Below are 20,184 nucleotides of genomic sequence, written 5' to 3' on the forward strand. Positions count from 1 at the left end.
CCCTCTCACCCTCGCCCTGGCCCTGGATCTTTTACTGTCTATTCTTTGTAGCAACCTCTGTGTGGACCATCAGAACGTCAAACCTTTGAGTGTAAAGGTCACATGATTTCCATCCCCATTTACCTCCCTTGTGAAAATCCTCAGCTTCTGCTTTTAGACTCTATTTCCCAAGAAGTTTGCCTACCGTGCTCCTCACCAACAGTGGACTAGATTCTCCCATTATAGCAGAAGCTACTCCATTTCTTTAGCTGAGCTGAAATTAGGACTTCTGCCTTCTGTTCCAACTCTGTGACAGCCTGGGCCCCATTGTGTGTCATGCAAAATAATAATAATAAGTATCTGCCATTTGACTAGAAGGGAAGAGCTATGAACTGGAAGTTGCTTAGAAGACCCACAGGGGGAAACTTCTGACAACCCATTTGAAACCCAAAACTCAATGCACCTCAAGTGACTGACATGCAAGTTGTATGCAGTTCTCTCATCCAGGACCTCTCTGGGCCACCGTCTTGCACAACCCCTGGGGCAACATTCTCATTCATTTCTGTGTGCATGGAGCCCAGGGCAGTTGCTCAATACTGCAGCTCTGCTTCAGTTTGGCCCCTGCTTGGTGCAGTCAAGAAATGGCTACAGAATCAGCTGATCGTCTGTGTAGTTAAGTCTCTAATTGAAGGATTTTCTCTGTCCAGCCCAGGCACAACAATCTTTCCTGAATTGACTGCCCACTGGGATCTCTAGAAATTACCCACCAGAAATAGGAAATTTGTAAATGCCCAGGTAGACCGGGAATCAAGATGGAAAGCAGGAAGCTTTGACTGAGTTTGACTCAGGTCCTGTGGAGCCAGCTTGTTATGGTTTGGATGTGAGTTGTCCCCCAAAAGCTCAAGTGTGAGACAATGCAAGAAGGTTCAGAGGAGAAATGATTTGGGTTGTGAGAGTCTTAACCCAATCAGTGATTTAATCCCCTGATAGGGATTGATTGAAGTAGTAGGGTGTGGCTGGAGGAGGTGGGAATTGGGGCGTGGCTCTCCCTGCCTCCTGATCTTATGGGAGCTGCTTCCTCTGCCACACACTCCATCATGATGTTCAGCCTCACCTTGAGCCCTGAGGAATGGAGCTGGCCTTCTATGGACTAAGACCTCTGATACCGTGAGCCCTCAAATAAACTCTTCCTCCTCTACAATTGTGCTGCTGGGGTCCTTTAGGCACAGCAGCGAAAAAAACTACTAAAACACAGCTCCTCTCTCTTCTTATTAGAAGGTTTTTCTTGGGTCTGAAGTTTTATGTCTGAACAACACAAACTTTCTTTTCTCTGTTTGGATCAAAACCATTCTTTAAAAATGAGATCCCCAGCAGGAACAAAGCAAGACAGAGACCCAGCATCTCTAAAGTCATGAATCAGATAACCAGCCACTTGTTCTCTTCAGTGCTGGGACCTGACACACTGTTAAATAAATTATTTCCTGGCTTATTCTCACTGCCTTTCCAAGAAGGGGATTTATCAATTTCAGGACACAGCAACCATTTATTCCCAGATCAGTTGTGTTTTTTACTTCCCTTCTTGACTTAGAAGAGGGAGAGAATGGGAGCTGTCAATCTTTCTGTCCTCCCCCATCCCACACATTTAAGGTGAGCCAGAGCAAACTTGGGGCTCAAATAGGGCTGTAAATAGAAATATTGGGACCCAAATAAGGATGTACAGAAGTTGTGTACAGAGCCGAAACCTATGTAGGTTCGCAGCTATGGAAATAAGGAATTTAATTCCCCTTTGAGACTAACCAGCATGACCCCTATAGAGATTACCTTTAAGAAGGCTTGATTCTCCTTCTAAATTCTACTGAAATGTTTCTAACCCTCACTCCACCATACCCCTATTCACATATGTACACACATGACCAGAAATATGAAACATTTCCATCATGGGACAGCAAAGAGGAAGAAAAATCTCTATGGTAGCTCAAAGAGATAAGAGCACTCTTGTTCTAGCAGAGAGATCACAACAGGGCAGTGGCTGGGCACCTTCATTTCCCGTGTGTGCCCACGCGCAGACGCATGCTTTTATCTTTGCTTGGTAGCCAGAAGAAATGGTCAAGCTTAGGAGCCTCCTTTAAGTTTGTTGTATACCCAAGTCAAGACTTATTTGAACTGTCTGAGGAATGTGAATAAGTTGGTTCCCTCCATAGAGACACTGAATTTTTAAGATTTGTAATAATAATGTTTAAAATTGTATTATTTTAAAATAATGATGAGTTTAATATTGACCCCTGCTTTCTATGGAAATTCCATACAAACAAAGGGGGAAGAAAAGAGGTACACGCACACACACACACATACACACCACATTCTTTTTTCAGCACTGGGGATCAAACCCAGGTCTTCCTTTGGTGCTTACTGGAAAAGCACCAAAGGAAACATTTTCTGTGTATATGGTAACCCTTTACACACCACTAGACTGTACACTCCATGAGAGCAGGAGCTTGTCTTTGAAGAGTAATGAGAGGGTGGGAGATGAATGGACAAATAGCTGGATGGATGATTCACAGACCGTGTATCCAGTAGGCATCACTGAAGAGGAACCAAAGAAGGATAGGGGTAAGACATCTTCTTTGCCCCTGAAATGCAACTTCTTTCAAGAGGCAAAGTAATTCTACATGAAACAACCAGGAAATGCATCAGACAGTACATGATTAACTTAGCATAACAATAAGAATGTAGGAAATTCTTATTTTAATTCTTAATGGATGTGGGTTTGGTGTGCAAGAACATTCTCTGAGACCTAGGCAATACCTTGGCTCTGTGTTAGAGATGCTAGTGGATCTGAATAGTGGAGGACAGAGCAGGACATCCCAAACTCCTCAGATGCTGTGACCAAACTAAACTCATGTCACTCCCTTGAAACCATTATGTATTTTCCCACCAGCATGTTCATATCATCCCCTCTCTCTGGAAGACTTTCCACCTTCTGGCCAAACCAAACTCAACTCCACTCAGCCTTCAGCCCTGATTCATTATCCCTCACCCTGGAAAAGCTTCACTGATCTGATTCTAGGCCAAGTGCTCCCCCAGCTCTGCTGTTACCCTATCATACTTTCCACATTTTACAATTATTACTTAATTAATTATTCACCTTCCCACTACATGAAAGACTCTCTAAAGGCATAATGGATCTTTTCTTCTTGATAATTACATCCAACATGTATTAAGTGCTTAATAAATTACTTGTAGAGTGAAAGGAATAGATAGATGGGTGGTTGGATTAACCAGTGGAGGAAGGAAGGAAGAACAAACTTCCAAGGTAAGAAGAGATATGACATGTTGTAGCACAATGAGAAGAATTAAAGTATAGAGTTTATGTGGACAAATTTGAAAAAATGAACTCACAAAGATGGATGTATGGAGGGTGGATGGATGGATGGATAGATGGGTGGATGGATGGCTGAGTGAATGGATGGATGGGTGGATGGATGGGTGGGTGGATGGATGGGTGGGTGGATAGATGGATGGGTGGATGGATGGATGGGTGGATGGATGGATGGATGGGTGGATGGATGGGTGAGTAGATGGATGGGTGGATGGATGGATGAATGGATGGATGATTGGTGGATAGATGGATGGGTGGATGGATGGGTGGGTGGATGGATGGATGGATGGATGGATGGATGGATGGATGGGTGGATGGATGGATGGATGGGTGGATGGATGGATGAGTGGGTGGATGGGTGAGTAGATGGATGGGTAGATGGATGGATGAATGGATGGATGATTGGTGGATAGATGGATGGGTGGATGGATGGGTGGGTGGATGGATAAATGGATGGATGGATGGATGGATGGATGGATGGATGATTGGTGGATGGATGGGTAGGTGAATGGATGGATGGATGAATGGGTGGATGGATGGATGAATGGGTGGACAGATGGATGGATGGGTGGGTGGGTGGATGGATGGATGGATGGATGGATGGGTGGATGGATAGGTGGATTGGTGGATAAATGAATGGATGGATGATGGATGGTTGGATGGATGGATAAATGGATGGATGGATGGATGGATGACTGGTGGATGGATGGGTGGGTGAATGGATGGATGGATGGATGGGTAGGTGAATGGATGGATGGATGAATGGATGGGTGGGTGAATGGATGGATGGATGGATGGATGGATGGATGGATGGATGGGTGGATGGATGGATGGATGGGTGGGTGGATGGATAGGTGGATGGATGGATGGATCGGTGGATTGGTGGATAAATGGATGGATGGATGGATGATGGATGGATGGATGGATGGATAAATGGATGGATGGATAGATGGATGGATGACTGGTGGATGGATGGGTGGGTGAATGGATGGATGGGTGGATAGATGGATGGGTGGATGGATGGATGGGTGGATGGATGGATGGATGGGTGGATGGATGGGTGGTTGAATGGATGGATGGATGGATGGGGGTGGATGGATGAATGGATGGATGATTGGTGGATGGATTGATGGGTGGATGGATGGGTGGGTGGATGGATGGATGGATGACTGGTGGATGGGTGGGTGGGTGAATGGATGGATAGATGGATGGATGGATGGGTGAGTGGATGGATGGATGGGTGGATGGGTGGATAAATGGATGGATGGATGGATGGATGGATGGATGGATGGATGGATGGATGACTGGTGGATGGAAGGGTGGGTGGATGGATGGATGGGTGGGTGGATGGATGGATGGGTGGATGGGTGGATAAATGGATGGATGGATGGATGACTGGTGGATGGATGGGTGGGTGAATGGATGGATGGGTGGGTGGATGGATGAATGGATGGATGATTGGTGGATAGATGGGTGGGTGAATGGAAGGATGGATGGATGGATGGGTGGTTGAATGGATGGATGGATGGATGGATGGGGGGGTGGATGGATGAATGGATGGATGATTGGTGGATGGATGGGTGGGTGACTGGATGGGTGACTGGATGGATGGGTGGGTGAGGGGAGCATCAGTGTTGGGCTATCAGGGTTTGGTGGGGTGATGGCCTCTGCCCAGGTTCACAGTCAGAAACCCGGCTGGGAATGCTTAACCAGGAAGATAAAGGAGACAGAAGAAAAGAACCCAACATGAAAATGTGAGGTTTCTAGAATCTCCTTGGAAAGGCTCACAGACACATCCTCCATCATGCTACCTCAGGTCCATGAAGCTTTGCAAGTATCCACTGGCCTGGAGCAGTGAGGACAAATTTACTAGTGATAAGAGGAAACCAGGTTTACACAGCAGAGTCATTTAGAAGGAATCAGGAGGGAACAGGTCTCAGAGTCCAAAGTCCAGCCTGCGTTTAGAGATTATTTCTAGCATGGGAGGACCAAAGGTCTGGAAGCCTCCTCCTTACAGTACAACTAAGAATAGATCCACTTGTTACTGCCAGGGCAGCCTGAATTTCAGTGGGAGAACTAACTCTGGTTCCCCGGGGTGGCTGCAGCTTGGGGCTGGCACTCAGAGGTTATCCACCTGCTTGTAGGGAATAAGCTATAGGGAAATAGAGAACATATGCTAAAACCCCAGTTTCACTGCTTACTAGCTGTGTGACTCTGGGTGAGTTACTTGACCTGTCTGAACATTTTTTCTCATCTTTAAAAAGGCAGTAATAATAATTTCCATGTTGATATGGCAAAATAAGAATGAAATGAAAAAGTCATTCTCATGGAGCCAGATGCTATATAGCTATCCATCTATAATTTTTTTCCAGATTTCTTTCTTTCCATAAATGGTGAAATTTATGGGCCTTCATCCAATATGTTATTCATTCATTCGGCTGATAGATGCTGCTTCCTCTCCCTTTCACTCTGAAGAAACTCAACAGTTAAAGAGAACTAACAGCTCCCTTTGCAGCACGCTGAGGATCAGAAGCCTAATGCGATTGGATGTCCTCGATGCAAAGGAACGCTCTGCGAGACCAGCCAGCTGCTCAGAGTGTTTTTCCCAATCCCTCTGGGTTGTTGGTGGGAGCTCTCCTGGGGCTTCCTGTCCAAGAGGCACAGCCAGGTCTGAGCTGGAGACACTAATGCTTTGGTACCTCCCTCAGCAGCAGCTCACCGGGAGGCAGGTGGGGTCCTGCAGTCACTGACAACATTACTGACTTCAGGAGCAGCTGCCCGGGATATCTGTCCCCAGGACCATTTAGTCACAGCCACTGAGCTGGAAGGAGGAACTGGGATGAAGGATTCGAACATCCCCACCTGAACCAATGAGTTAGATCCTGATAGTTGGAAGGATCTTCTGCAGAGTGGACAAATGTCATCGGTTAAGTTAACCGAGTATCCAAGGTGATGATACTGACCTTCCAGCCAATAGTCCCAATAAGAATTTTTAGGCATGTCATCAAAATAGCCTTCAAAATAATTTTTGTTCCTCATGACATATTCTTCCTGCAAAAAGACAGAGTGGATTCATTTCATGAAAACCCAGGTGTGTTAGAAATTCACCATTAGTCTCTCAGAGCCCTGACTGGGGGCCTCCTACATGCCAGGCACGGCTGGGCACTGGAGCTGTAGTGACGAATAACACGCACACGTCCCCTGTCCTCACAGAGCTCACACTCAAATGGGGAGAGACGGACAGTAAACAAGTAACCAGTCAGCTAACTTGGGTTGTGACCAATGCCCTGAGGAGAATCAACAGAGTAACATAAGGGGACAGACCTGTGCGGGAGGGTGTGGCCGTGAGGTACGGTGGCCACGCAATCCCTCCCCAAAGGGGTGGTGTCTGCAAGGAGACTTAAGGGATGAGGGTGAGCCCGGATCTGATCCGAGGCAGGGGGAGCCCAGGGGCGTGCTCTGAGGGGGGCTAGGCCCAATTCGTGGAGTGGGAAGAGCGGCGTGCCTGGGACCCAGGAAGGGCAGCTGCTGAGGAATGAAGTCCGCTGGCTCCTGCAGGTCCCTCTAGGTCCTGGCTGGGGCTCTGCGCTAACTCCACCTGCAGGCGCCCACGGGACCTGGGCTGTTTTTAACTCCTGACACTGAATGTAATATGGGGAAGGAGGGAAGAAAGAAAGCAAAGGCAGGGACAGGAAACCCAGGAGGGACAGGTGCTGGTCCACGCACCTGCGGGGGTGGGGTGGGAGCAAGGCAGAGGCATGAACCAAAGAAGGAGGCCAGGGTGATGCCAGGCTCGGGCCTGAGTCCCTGGGTAGATGAGGGTGCCGTGCACCCAAGTGGGAGAGCAGATCTGGAAGGAGAGTTCAAGCGAGACCTGGCTGGTGACTCGTTAAATGCTTTTTTGACCTGGTTGTGTGAGCAGCCAGGACTTCCTGTTATTCTCTGTGGCCTCCAGGCAGAGTAACACCTTCCATCAGAACAGATGTGCCACTGTCCCTGTGAGTGATCTCAGGGGGAATCCCACAGCTGCCCCCTCCGCTCACCCCACCTTCCACCTGGAGGCTCCTCCAGCGAGCTGCAATTCCTCTCGCTGCCTGTCCTCCTTCCTCTGTCCTCCACTAAGAAGTTAATGGCGACTCCTTTTCTATAGTCTGTTCACCAAAGATTAAACCAAGCATAAATCATGCAGCGTGGGGTGACACGAGGTCTGGCCTCCCAGAGCCTGTCGCTGACGGGGCAGAGGCTGGGTTTTAAGAGAACATGAGAGGTGCTCTCTGTTACCACTCTTCACACTCCAAACCCCTCTGACATCTACCCGGATCTCTCATCCCGTTCTTTCCAACCTTTGTTGACCTGACTTCTATTTGCAGCCTGTCCCACCTGTCAAGTCACCAAAGCTTTGTTGATTGCCCCGTATTTCCTGACTTAATGGCTTGAAGGTGTTAAGATCCTCTTTGATATGACTCAAACTACCAAACTGAGGTCATTGTTACCCTTAGTAGTAATGGTTGCTATTTATTAAACAGGACACGCATCCTGCCAAGAACTTCCTGTGCATTATCTCACTTAAGAACTCTGAGACCTAGACACTGTTATTCCATTTCACACATAAGACTTGGAGAACTTTGACAAGATGCCCAAGGTTGCCCTGCTAGTGAGGGATGGTGGAGGGATCTTGACCCTGGCCTTCGGTCTCCACCTCCTGGAAGGAGGGAGGACAAAATGTTGTGGCTTTCACAGGCTGCTAGTCACGTTTTCTGTGGTGGCTCTTCGGGTTGGTCAGTGACTGGGCCTGGCAAGAGGCGAGGGCTTCGAGTCTGCTTTTGTAAGAGGTCAGCTGGCAGGGGTCAGGGTGTATTCATAATTGTTGTTACGTTCACCTGGGGAGTGCTGGACCCAGAGCTGAGTCTGCAGGGTCAGCAGTGTAGACAGCAGAGGCTCTTTAGACATCCAAACACTGCACTCCTGGTGACTTGGGAATGCTCAGGAAAGAGAAGACGACCCAAGTTCGACTGTAGATATTCCTACTTTAATAAGACTGAAGGGAGGAGCTTCCCAAGAAAGGCCAAGCCTCAGCACAGCAGACCCTGGAAGGGGAAGCACCAGGGCAGCAGGCCAGGGCTCCTGTGGGGGTCTCTGCACCGCCCACTCCGTCAGCAACATCGGACACCCTCCAGGAGAGGCCAAAATGTCTTGACTGGGGTCTGGTCCCGAAATGTCCTGTCATGAAGGAACACGTGGTGAGAGGCCCAGGCCTGCCTCTGTTTTCAAAGCAACTAGCATTTTTAAAAAAGGAGAAGAAACACAAATCAGGGGTTTTAAAGTCAGTTTGTATTTTTAAATGTTCACATTACCAAAACACCACTTTTCAACATGCAGAGCAGTGTAATTATATGAGTTACAAGAACTCCGTGGAATCTGGGGTGCCCTAGAGTTAACGGCCCCACCCATGTGTCCCTCCTGTGAGCTCTTTTGGAGACAGTCTCAGTGGTCTTTGAGGCCGGCCATGAACCAGCAGAATGTGTGACATGTGTGGAACGGCCCCCCGCCCCCTCCAGTCCCCTGTGATTGTCATGGCTCTATAGAAAGGGGAAAATATCTGGATCTTTTTAGGCCTAGTTTCCCACAGGCCATTTGTCCTCCCTTCCTGCTCTTTCTACAAAATAAATCTTTTAAATTAGTATCAGCTGATTTTAAAAGTTAAAAAAAAAAAAAAATTCTCCCTTGTTCCCAAAACAAGAGGGATAAGGAAACCAGCATTCTGGGTGGTGCTAAGGCCTGAGGCTTTGTGGATACAATAGTCCCCCCTCTTACCAATGGTTTCAGTCACCTGCCATCAACTGCAGTCCAAAAATATCAAAGGGAAAATTCCAGAAAAATAAATTTATAAGTTTTAAATGACTTTTACTATACTGTTATAATTGTTCTATTTTCTTACTAGTTCTTGTTAATCTCTTGTTGTGCCTGACTTATAAATTAAACGTTGTCATAGGGGGATGCATAGGGGGAAAAGAGATAGCATATAGAGGGTTCGGTACTGTTCGTGGATTCAGGTATCCTGTGGGGTCTTAGAACACATCTCCTGTGTATTATTCAATTGCTCACTGTTGCCCAGGGATGGTATAATCATTGTTCACCCCGTTTGTACATCAGTTAGATTATTCATCTGAGCCAGGCCTGGTGGTGCATATCTGTAATCCCAGTGGCTAGGGAGGCTAAGGCAAGAAGATCACAAGTTCGAAGTCAACCTCAGCAATTTAGTGAGACCCTGTCTCAAAATTAAAAAAATAAAAAGGGCTAGGGAAGTGGCTTAGTGGTTAGGTGCCCCTGGGTTCAATCCCTGGTACCAAAAAAGAAAAAAATATGTATTGTCTGAGATCACACAGCATAGCCACAATTAGAACCCAGAGCCTTTAGCCATCAAGCCCGAGCTCCCTCCAGTCTTTTAGTATGGTCTTACGGTGAAGCTACGCGTGAAGCACAGGAGGAACCCACTGAGGCTGGAGGGGGCCCCCTGGGCAGCCGCTCTCTTCCATGCTACTACCTCTGTGGTGTTGGGGCGGACTCGAACTTCTCTGAATCTTTTTGCTGTTGACTTCTCTTCCTGTTTTTTCTCCTGGTTGGTTCACCCCCCCACTCAGCTCCTGGCTTATGATACTTATTTTTCCATCCACAGCAAAACGATTCACATCAAGGTAATTGATGATGAGGCGTATGAGAAAAACAAGAATTACTTCATTCAGATGATGGGCCCCCGCATGGTGGATATGAGTTTTCAGAAAGGTGTAGTACCCTGTCCTCCACACTAACATTAACATTCTTCTCTCCTCTTCTCTTTCTTCTTTTCTCCAACACGTTTCTCTCCTGCTCCTTTTCTTTCTTCTGCCTATCTGTGTCACTTTCCCTGTTTCTTCTTCTCCTGCTCTCTCTTCACTTTTCCCTCTCTCTGTCCTCTCTCTGCCCCCAGCTTTCTCCTAACACCTGCCAACTTGTCACATGCTATCCAGAAGAGGGATGCTCAAGAACCAATGGCAATTTTTCCGGGATGAGGAGAGGGAGGGAGAGAGAGAGCCCACCACCCCAGCCCCAGGAATATGGCATGTGGATTCTCAGCCTCTCCTGAATGACTCAGGATACAGGAAAGAGAAAGGGCTGCCACAGAGCAGCAGGCAGGAGACAACACAAGGAAAGAGACTCAGCACAGGCTGACAAGGGCAGTTATTCTCAGGGCTGAGCAGAGAGTCCCAAGAAATTGAGATCAATGTATTTGGATCATGGTTCATTCCACTCCCGAAGCAGGCCTCAGGAACCTCTGACTTGCCACATCCCACTATCAAGGCTTAGTTCTCTCCTGGACCCTGACTGAGCTGCAAGTGCCAGTACCAGTTGAAGAGACTGCCTTACTCCACTTTCCCATTCAGAGTAGCTAGGTGTGCAGGCAGAGTTGGAAGAGTGGGAGAGAAGATTCCCATCTGCAGGGAAACTTCTCCAACAAGTCCATGGAACTTCTCAGAGTGGACAGAGCCCTTCCCCTTCAACTTAAATGACCCTGTATATCCCATGGCCTCCATTAACCAGGTCAGAAAATCCTTTCCATCTAGACCATACTATGGAGGAGGCAGCTACTAGATTTGGGGGCAATGTTCTTTGGTCAAGTCATCAATCATGTCCCTCTGGGCCAGGCTCACAGGTCTAGAGCTCCCCATTCCCATCCCATAGCAAAGTTTCTGTGGCAGAAAAACAGTCTCACATCTTATAGATAGTCCCAGGACCCCATATCTAAGGAGAAGAGAGAAATTACCCCCAAATGGCTCAACAATCAGTGAGTTTTGTCTTTGGTTCACTGAGCAAGGTATGAAATGGTGTCCAAAAATGGGCCCCAAAGGTCACCAAAGATGTACTTTTGAAACACACACATGCACACACGCACAGCAAGTCCTGTGCCCAACAAGCAACTCAGATCAATTTACTACTTTACTGGCAGCAAAGCAGGGCATGTCTTTAGAACATTAGAGGAGCTGAGGAACATAGGAACATTATCATAGGAACATTAGAGGAGCTGAGGACACATCTAAGCCGTCATTCATTCATTCTCTTTGCAATTTGAGAGCACTTAGTCCTAACCGACTGCCCCTCTCCCCAAAATAAACCCAGAAAATAACAATTCCAGCTCACTCTTGGGACCTGCTCACCACCACTGTGGTCCCACGAAGGACCAGGAGAAACCACACAGACACACCGAACCTCTCCTGGTGATGGTGAGCCTGAGCTAGCGTCAAGCCAGTCCTTGTAGGGGAATGACTTTCAAGAAACTTTGCTTCCCTGAGTGATATGCCTGTAAAAGACAACACGCCTCATTGAGATAGCCAGAGACGAATAGAAACCGCACCACTTTGTGCCTCAAACCCAAGTTAATCAGCATTTAGGAAGCCAGACGTAAGCCTAGCCCCCCATGCCATAGAGGTGTAAATATAATGGATTTCTGTATCATATCGTGGTTAACATTTATTTATTCTGGTTTCCACCCACTGGCAGAAGTCCACTCTCAGAGAAAGAATGAGAAAGACCGTAGTCTTCTGCCTCCCTTCTTTCCCCTGCTCTCTCTCTCTCTCTTCCTCATAAATACTTTCCTTTTAAATTTTTCTTTAAAAGATTCATGTGAGAAGCGGGTATGGACACAAAAAAGGGACACGAACCCTGGGTTCCACGGATGTATTTGTTATTGTGGAAGGTTCTGGGTCATCCCAGCTGGCAGGTAGTTGACCTGCTGTCTAAAAGAAATGGCACTGTGACCATGTGACACCCTGTGGAATGTGCTGCCCCACTCACCTCCTACTAACCCTTGGCAGGACCTGAAAGGACTCCTCCCCACCATCGTCCCCAATCTCCCTCCCCTATTCCTTCTTGTCCTCCTGGTTCCCTCCCTTTGCCCACCTTTCCTGGCCTCCTGGCTCCCTTTCCCACAAGAACGACTGTGATCAAGGAGACAAGAAAAGCCAAGACCATTTTTTTATATGAGAACCACACAATCCACCATAGTCCTATCTAAGGCCACCGTGGTGGGACGGGGCTGCATGTGCCAAGAGTGATGGGGAATGATTTTTAAAGGCTATGCTCCAGGTGACCGACCAACCTGCCCACCCAGTCGACACACTCTCTCTCTTGTTGTCCCTACAGGAAAACCATAAGGGTTAAAATAGTAGATGAGGAGGAATACGAAAGGCAAGAGAATTTCTTCATTGCCCTTGGTGAACCGAAATGGATGGAACGTGGAATATCAGGTGTGAGATTCTTTAAAAACAAAATGACAACAACAAACCAAAAAAGCAAGAAATTTTAAAAAACAAGAAAACAAAAAGAAAAACCTACTCTATTTTGTTCTCCCCCACCCACCTCCATTTCTTCCCTCCTCCTCCTCCTCCTTTCTCCTTTTGGCCAGTGGACTTTTTAATTCTCTTTCCCTCCTGTATTCTCGCTCTCACCCTGTTTCGGTACCATCTCTGCCTTCTTAGCCATAGTTGATCTCCAAAGTCCTCCTTTCCCGCCCTCTGGGCAGCACGGCAGCCTCGACTCCTCATTACCCCAGTGGGTCACTTCTGGGTGTTGCTACACTCATCCAGTTACCACTACCCCCTGCACCCCACCCCATACCGTAGCCCGTGGGGAGGACTCCCTGATGGGTGGGGAGGAGCAGAAAAAGAAAGGAATGTGATGTGCTGCATGCCTGTGCCCCTTCCCTGCCTTCTCACCCTGCTACCCTCACTTTCTAGCCAGGATTGAATGTGGGAGGGTTGGGGATGGGGATGGGGGTTCATGTTGCCATGATGCTTTGACAGTTTTCTGCTGCATTCCTCGACCTCTATTGAATGCTTGGCAGGCTATTCACTTGCAAGAGTGGCCCATGGGCCCCTCTGCCCTTCATGGAGGTAAGTGTGTCATCTGGCTATATTCCAGTTGGGTCAACGGTGGCATGGGGAGGTACACCAGTTGTCAGAGGTTTCTGAGCGCTCTCTGAGAGAGAGCTGGCTCCTGAGGCAATCCTACAACCTGGAATCCTGAGCTACTCTTCCTCTCCTCATCATCCCATCCACCCCATTCTACCCCTCTTCGTAGCCCAAGGTAGGGTACCTTATTCAGGCTACTTTGGGATAACATAAGCTTTAAAGAAAAAAAATGATAGACTGCAAGAGAAAAGAAGTTAAGTCCAGGTGTGAAGATTCCCCAACCAGGAGGTCCTGGAAATGACCTGACACTAAGCAGGCCCAGAGAATGGGTTTTCCTGAAGGGACTCTAAATGGTGCAGTTTCTGCTGCTGGTTTCTGAGACATAGCTATTGAAGACATAGCTAATGGATGGTTCATGCACACCTGCCTTTGCTTGGTATCTACAAGTGAGGTTATTGCCTAGATCCCTCAAATAACCCTCATCCCACACTAGAGAAGTGGCCCCCTCTTCTCCTATCCTCAGGACATGCATCTCAGCACACCTGCCAGTGGTTCATCCCTAAAAGGCTGATTATGTTGCAACCAGGGCAGATGTAAGGAAGGATTTTTCCCCTTGAAGAAAGTGACTGAAGCTATTCTCATGAAAGTGTTAGAGAAGTAGATGTGCAATGAGTAAGAGTGCTCTCGGGATATACCAAGAGGAGGATCTCCACACTCCCCTTCAGGAAAGAGATGCTGCTGGAAGTCTCATGGAGAACAGAGAAGTGAAATGCACCTGTTGCTCAAAAGGACAATCATTTTGCAAATACTTCACATTCATGTAACAAGGAGCAGCAAGAAGCCAACAGACCTAAGAGACTGGGCAACAACACTTCCAAAGATTCCTGTGTAGCTATTCTTCTCAGACCTGTCTGATTGGTCAGTTCTTTCCATCTTCTGGGGACTATCAGCAGAACTAACCAATCCTGTGCCATCCTGGTTTGGACACATCTGGTGCTATATGGGCAGAAACCTTCTGGATCTTCCATAGCTCACCTTCTTCTCAATCACCTGATAAGATGCTGCCATCGACTGATTGCCAAAGGGTGTTGGGAGAAAGTACCTCTCCTGCCATTCCACTGTATTTCAATCAATCTTCAACTTTCTGTCACCAAGGAAAGTCTCAGAAGTTGTCCAGCACCTACCCTACCTCATTCTCACCTCCCTTGTGCATTTATTCCACCTCTTCACAATTGGTTGGAATTAGCAGATAACTGAGGCCATTGAAGGATGGTGTCATCAATTTCTACAGTCCCAGTTACTTAGATGCAAGTAGAAGCAGCCCACAGAAACATAGAGGGGAGCTGGAAGGAAGGCAGAGGCTCCAGACAGGAGGAAAGAATTGATGTCCATCTATGCCTTTGTTCCAACAATAAAAAGTCTTCTTTTCTGCCTCCCCTAAAGCCTCTACCAACTACAAGACAGAAAGTGACCCAAGATAGGCCTTCTGTTCTCCAGAGACCTGACCAAATGCAAATACCTGTGACTACTCCCCATTTGAAGACACCTTTCCTTTTTATACTGTATTCTTTGTCAGTTATCAGCAAAGCTCTGGTGAAACCTAGTCCTGGGGGAGAGAATAGGTGAGAAGGCAAAGATTTTAGCAAGCTCTTTGTGGGATGTGCCCTCCTATCTTACTAGTGACCAAGATGCCAAGATGGAAGCAGACAATAAAAAATTTGTCGATTTCCCAGCCTCCTGCCCTATGGTCTAGGGGGTTAATTTTCTCCTTCTTTTATTTTTTCCAGTTCTTCTTATATATTGGCATCAGACCACCATAAAGTGAAAGGTCATAAAACCAGATTGTCTAGACTCAGAATCAAATGAAAACCAATACTGATTTGCAGAATTCCCTGCTGCTCTCAGAGTGAGAGACAGTACAGTGGAAATTGCTTTTCATTATCACTGCTATATGGGAGAGTCCTAGGCATTTAGAATGACATACTCCCTGCATGGCCAAAATGACAATTGCATTTTTTAAAATAAAGAACAGGATTTGAAATAGAAGACTCTATTCTTGGCAAACAAAACAGACTTCAGAAGCGATATTATAAACTCTGAACAATCCGGGGTTGAGAAAGAAGGAAGGATAAATAGGAAACACAGTTGGCCTGGAGTGGAGTAAGTCCTGGAGTCTAGAAACAGGTTTCTGAGAGCAGCAATGAACAGCAGCATCAGGGTTGTTGGGCCTGGACCTGAACACTGGAAGCCTCAGAAGGGGAAGGAAAACACTATCCCCTAATAACATGCAGGGGGACCCTGACAAATGCCCCAGATGCTTCCTAATTATTCTTTTCAGCTTGTCCCTGGAGTACATGAGCAGGGATAAATGACTCTGAACATGACCCTGGTGGCCAATACAGGGGAAAGTTCAGCTCTAGCTTCTCTCATCAGCAGCAAGAGGAAAGACACCCTCGAGGTATTGCATCACAAAGTTGGCCTTCCTGGATCTCACAGACCCATCTGGAGCTGTTTAATGGGAAGTCTCAGATTCCTGCAGACAATGGACAGAGAATGATGCAATTCCAGCTGACAGCAGGTCTTCTCGGTGCTCTAGGAATGAGCCTGGGTTGGAATGGACATCTGAGTGAAAACCAGGGCATTGGGACCTTTTTGGAAGAACTTCCCTGGGGTGTCCTGCTTGGGTACACTAATGTATTGGGATATTCAGCCTTCACTGGAACTCGGGGGCCAGGATGCTCTCTTTCAGGCAAACCCATGGAAGGAGCAGAATAAACAAGCTCTCTTGTTCTCTGTCTCAATGTAGTGAGGTAGGCATTGATCCATTACTTCTTTGGAATTCTAGATGGAAGATACCAGGAAGAGTAGTTTGCTATTTACATGCTGTGCAGATTCTGGGTCCACATTTCTTCAGTGGTTGTAAACATGGGATGATGGATCCCAGGCCTGAGTTGCATTCCTAGAGATTCCTAGAAAACATAAGTCACAAACCCCTTCCACCACACACACACACACACACACACACACTCATTCCACCAATCATGCTCTGCTCTAGGGATACATGGAAGAGTGTTTCCAGACTTTTATCTGGCGAGCACCAAGTAGTGAGGGTCTTTACTAAGACACCATCAAAATGAAAGTATGGTATGTCTCAAGATTTTTTGGAGAAATGTTGAAGTCTAAAAGAGTTTAGCATAAGTACTATGCTACAAATTCAGATAAATGCTATAAATTCAAAGAATATAAATTCAGAGTTTAAGGGCAACTTGTGTTGGTTATGTCTTGACTCAGTCTCCCCGTCCATCTAGGGACTTGAATTTGTCTTCTCTCTTCTATGTATAGCTTTTCAAATGACAGTCTCTCTGCTCCAGAACATATGGACTCTGATTTACCTGCCCTTTCTGGAAAAAAGAAGACCGCCACCCATAGATGCAGCATCTATGGAAAAGATGATTGAAAAAATAGATAGTCAAAAACAAACCTTTATAACACTGTTAGGTGAAGGGACTTTGATTGGCACAGGTGACACAAAATGAAAGGAGTCAACGTCTCTGATCCTAACCTCCAGGTCACAGCTATAAAGAAGACAAACCATTTCAGGAAGACACTCTGAAGGACTTACCTTTTCACTAAATCATTCTTTTAGGAGAAAGCAAAGTTCTGTCCAACATGGTAGCTGGGATGCACTTTGTGGTCATAGAAACCTATGGGCCCTGGAGAGCAGAGCACAGTCTGGTTGTAAGATTAGGAATAGAAGTCATAAAAGCAGGCACCATGGTACTCTTGCACACTACTACCTGGTGTCCTGAGCTCCCACTCAAGCCCTATGGACATACTGTTGATGAGACAGCTACTCTAGCAGGTTGCAGTCAACCTTGTTTTCATGATAACTGGATTCTCACTTCTTTTCAGAATGGATCACGAGTGACCTACTCAGTCTCTGTTCCTCCCATTTGGTTCCCCCATTCCTCCATCCCTAGCTCTCGAGGTTACAGGGAAGGCGTGGGGATAACTTTCTTAACTGCTCGGCAGCCTTTCCAGCTGCTCACACCTCTTGCCGCTGCTCCTGCTGCGCATGTCCCAAGTGCTGCTTTTTTGCATGTATTCCTCAGCTCTCACCTACTAAGCTCATTGCTTTTCTGATGCTGCCAGCAACCACAAAGTCTGGGGACACTTTCAAGATGGGACCTTAATGTTCTTTCCTTTTCTTTCTTCCTGTGTCTGGTACCCATTTGCAAACAGCGCTCCTGTTATCTCCAGGTAAGAGGTGTCTTCCCCCTCTTTCCCACTTCTTGCCAGTGCTCTTACAGTGGTTTAAGATCAATGTTCTTTGATTTACTTAATAGGAACCATAGGCCCAAGTGAACCTGGCCAGCTCTCCTAAGGAATGGGAGATTTATTTCCCCACATGAAGTAATTGTGAGGAAGTAGACAATTCCACGTGCATCATTTTTGTCAGGGGATGTGGGTAAATGCATAGCTGATCCTCTCTGGGACCAGGAAGAGAAACCTACCAAGGAAATTGTGGATCATAGACTTGTACGCCTTAATTCATCTCTATCTCAGGTAGTTGGGGGAAGAGAGAGTGAAAGTCAAACCTGGAATCTCCTAATAAGATTGCAATGAGATTTAAGAGAACACTGATCCCAGGGATCCAGGAGGAAATAATCAAAAGCAGCTGTGAGAACATAAAAGGCAATTTTTATAATTAACTTGAAATTTTACTGATCCTGGAGAGCTTCTGCCTCATCACAGTTGAGACCTAAATTACTAGAATTTTGATGCATTTGTCATTGATCTTTAAAGTGACATGTACCATGAACAACAAGAAGGGGAGTGGGCCCAGTGTTCTGGCTGGACATAGACATTTTAGAGAATTTATTCTGGAGAGATTCTCATGGAGGATCTAGATTCTGTGTAGGGTGTACTACTTCTTTGAAAGTAGGCTGATGTGAGTGGAAATCATTCACAAACATCCAACTTTATGAGCAAGTAGGAAAGCATTTTCCCATATCTGGCAATGCTATAACTCTTGAGGCAGGCAGAATGGACTCCACGAGATAGTTTCAATTTATTTTTAAAGAATGTCTTATATCTCATCCATTCTTTGAACAGAGAAAACTTTAAGGTCATTTAAGATGAAAAGTATCTTACAGAGTTAATAATCACAGTCACCTACAGGCTATACCCTGGGCTTAGGAGGAGGCCATGTACATAGTAAGGACATTTGCTTCCTTGGAACCTAAAGAACAAATGTAGGTAATACTTATACTTACCTTTTTGAGAAAAAAAAAGTTCCTTGACTTCTTGCTTCCTTCTTATAGCAACAGGACAAGGGCTTCACCCAACAGAGTATTTTTCACTCTTCTCCTGGGGGAATGATCTTGTAACATTGGGTCTTCTCCATTTCATCCATCCTCTTGCATGAGAAGATATTTAATTTGTCTGTTCCAACTCTTGCCTCTACCTGACACACATATGCATACAACAAAGATTGTGATTTAACTTGAGCTTCTTTATACTTTTAACATAATTTCACTGGAAGCTAAAATTGTGGGGGCACTTTTTCTAGATATTTCAGTCCATAAACCTTCAATTTAGAAACCCTTGATGAGACTTTGATTTCATGAGAAAACTCAAATTCTTATTTTGATTTTCCTGGGAGGACACACTGATGTGATTAAAATGTCTGGTGGCATTAGACATGGAGAGTCAATAAGTTCATCCTGAGCTACCCACCAAGCTCAGGGACCTGGGCCCAAGTGACACCCCTGCTTCATCACCCCACTTCTTTGTGAGGATACCTGCAGAGTATTCACAACCTTGTCTGGCCTGGCAAGTTCTTTGTTCTTCCAGTATTTGTCCAATCTTCCATCTTTTTTATTCATATTCATTCTCTCTCTCTCCTCCCATGTCTTTTTTTTCCCATTCCTAGAACTGAGAGTTTGTTTAGTCAGTCTGTATATCAAGATCACCTGTCATTTATTCTCTTTACTTGAAATTCTGAGGAGTCCCATCAACAAGTGATCAGACTCACTATAGTTTTTTAAATTGGAGACTTAACATTCTCTCAAGAAATTAACTTGATATGAATCAAAAGCAATGATTATTACTAAAATAGAAAAAGGCAGAAATTGCTGCCAAACCAAGATGCTAAATCAGAGTTTATATAAAGGCATGCAAATCAGTCAGTTAACAGATAAATATGGAGTGCCTCTGTGGGGTTGTAGGAGACCTAAAGATAGAGCATTGGTTATTTGTCAAAAAGACTTTTGCTGAAAGCTAGATGGAAAAACTGACTGTCACCACAGGGGTGGACAGGTCAGTAGGTAGATGAATATCATGCCAGATGGATACAGGGCTAGATTGATAGCTAGACAAGGGGTTAGACAGGTACATTTATATGTCACTGGAGAGCTCATTATATTGGTCTAAAGTTCTTGTGGCACATGTAAAAGTATGACATGGGGGGACCAGCGAGGGAGGGGTCAAATAACATTGTCACTGCTAAGACAGGCATCATGATATGGTGCCAAAATCTGAAAGAAGAGGAAAACGCTATCCATTCTTTGAAGGAATTTATATGGTTTTATCCTAAGGGCTTTTTTCCAGAATGATTTGCAGTCTGATTTCTAGGATTGCTGGCCTTGTGCATAGCTAGAACCCCAGATGCACACAGACTTATCTTCGGAATAAACTAATCAGAGAACCAGAATCAATGAATTAAATGAAGTTAGAAAGCCAGGAGGTAGTTTCTGACTTGGAAATATGTAGAAGGAGATGCATCCTTGAGAAATAATTGTTTCCAAAGATGGCCACCAACACTAGAGGGGGTTAGCACCACGGACAGCTCCCACACAGTTTTGGGATTGCTTTTTAAAT

At 46.0% G+C, this 20,184-nt stretch overlaps 1 protein-coding gene across 9 annotated transcripts in view; it reads left to right on the forward strand.

Annotated features, from left to right (window-relative positions):
• The window catches only part of SLC8A3 (solute carrier family 8 member A3), a 133,106-nt gene that overhangs the window by 103,869 nt on the left and 9,053 nt on the right, over window positions 1-20,184 (forward strand). For 4 of the 9 annotated variants that reach the window (XM_079127091.1, XM_079127092.1, XM_079127094.1 and 1 more), the window contains exons 3-4: window positions 10,035-10,141; window positions 17,545-17,562. The exons of 1 other annotated variant lie outside the window; for it this stretch is intronic. In XM_079127091.1, the coding sequence (XP_078983217.1) occupies window positions 10,035-10,141; window positions 17,545-17,562 (125 nt within the window). Of the gene's footprint in view, window positions 1-10,034; window positions 10,142-12,535; window positions 12,640-17,544; window positions 17,563-20,184 lie in introns of those variants that run through there. 4 more of the 9 variants (XM_079127096.1, XM_079127095.1, XM_079127097.1 and 1 more) reach the window with 3 other exon arrangements.

This window comes from Sciurus vulgaris (assembly GCF_902686455.1).
Source record: "Sciurus vulgaris genome assembly, chromosome: 2".
NCBI classification, from domain to species: Eukaryota; Metazoa; Chordata; class Mammalia; order Rodentia; family Sciuridae; genus Sciurus; species Sciurus vulgaris.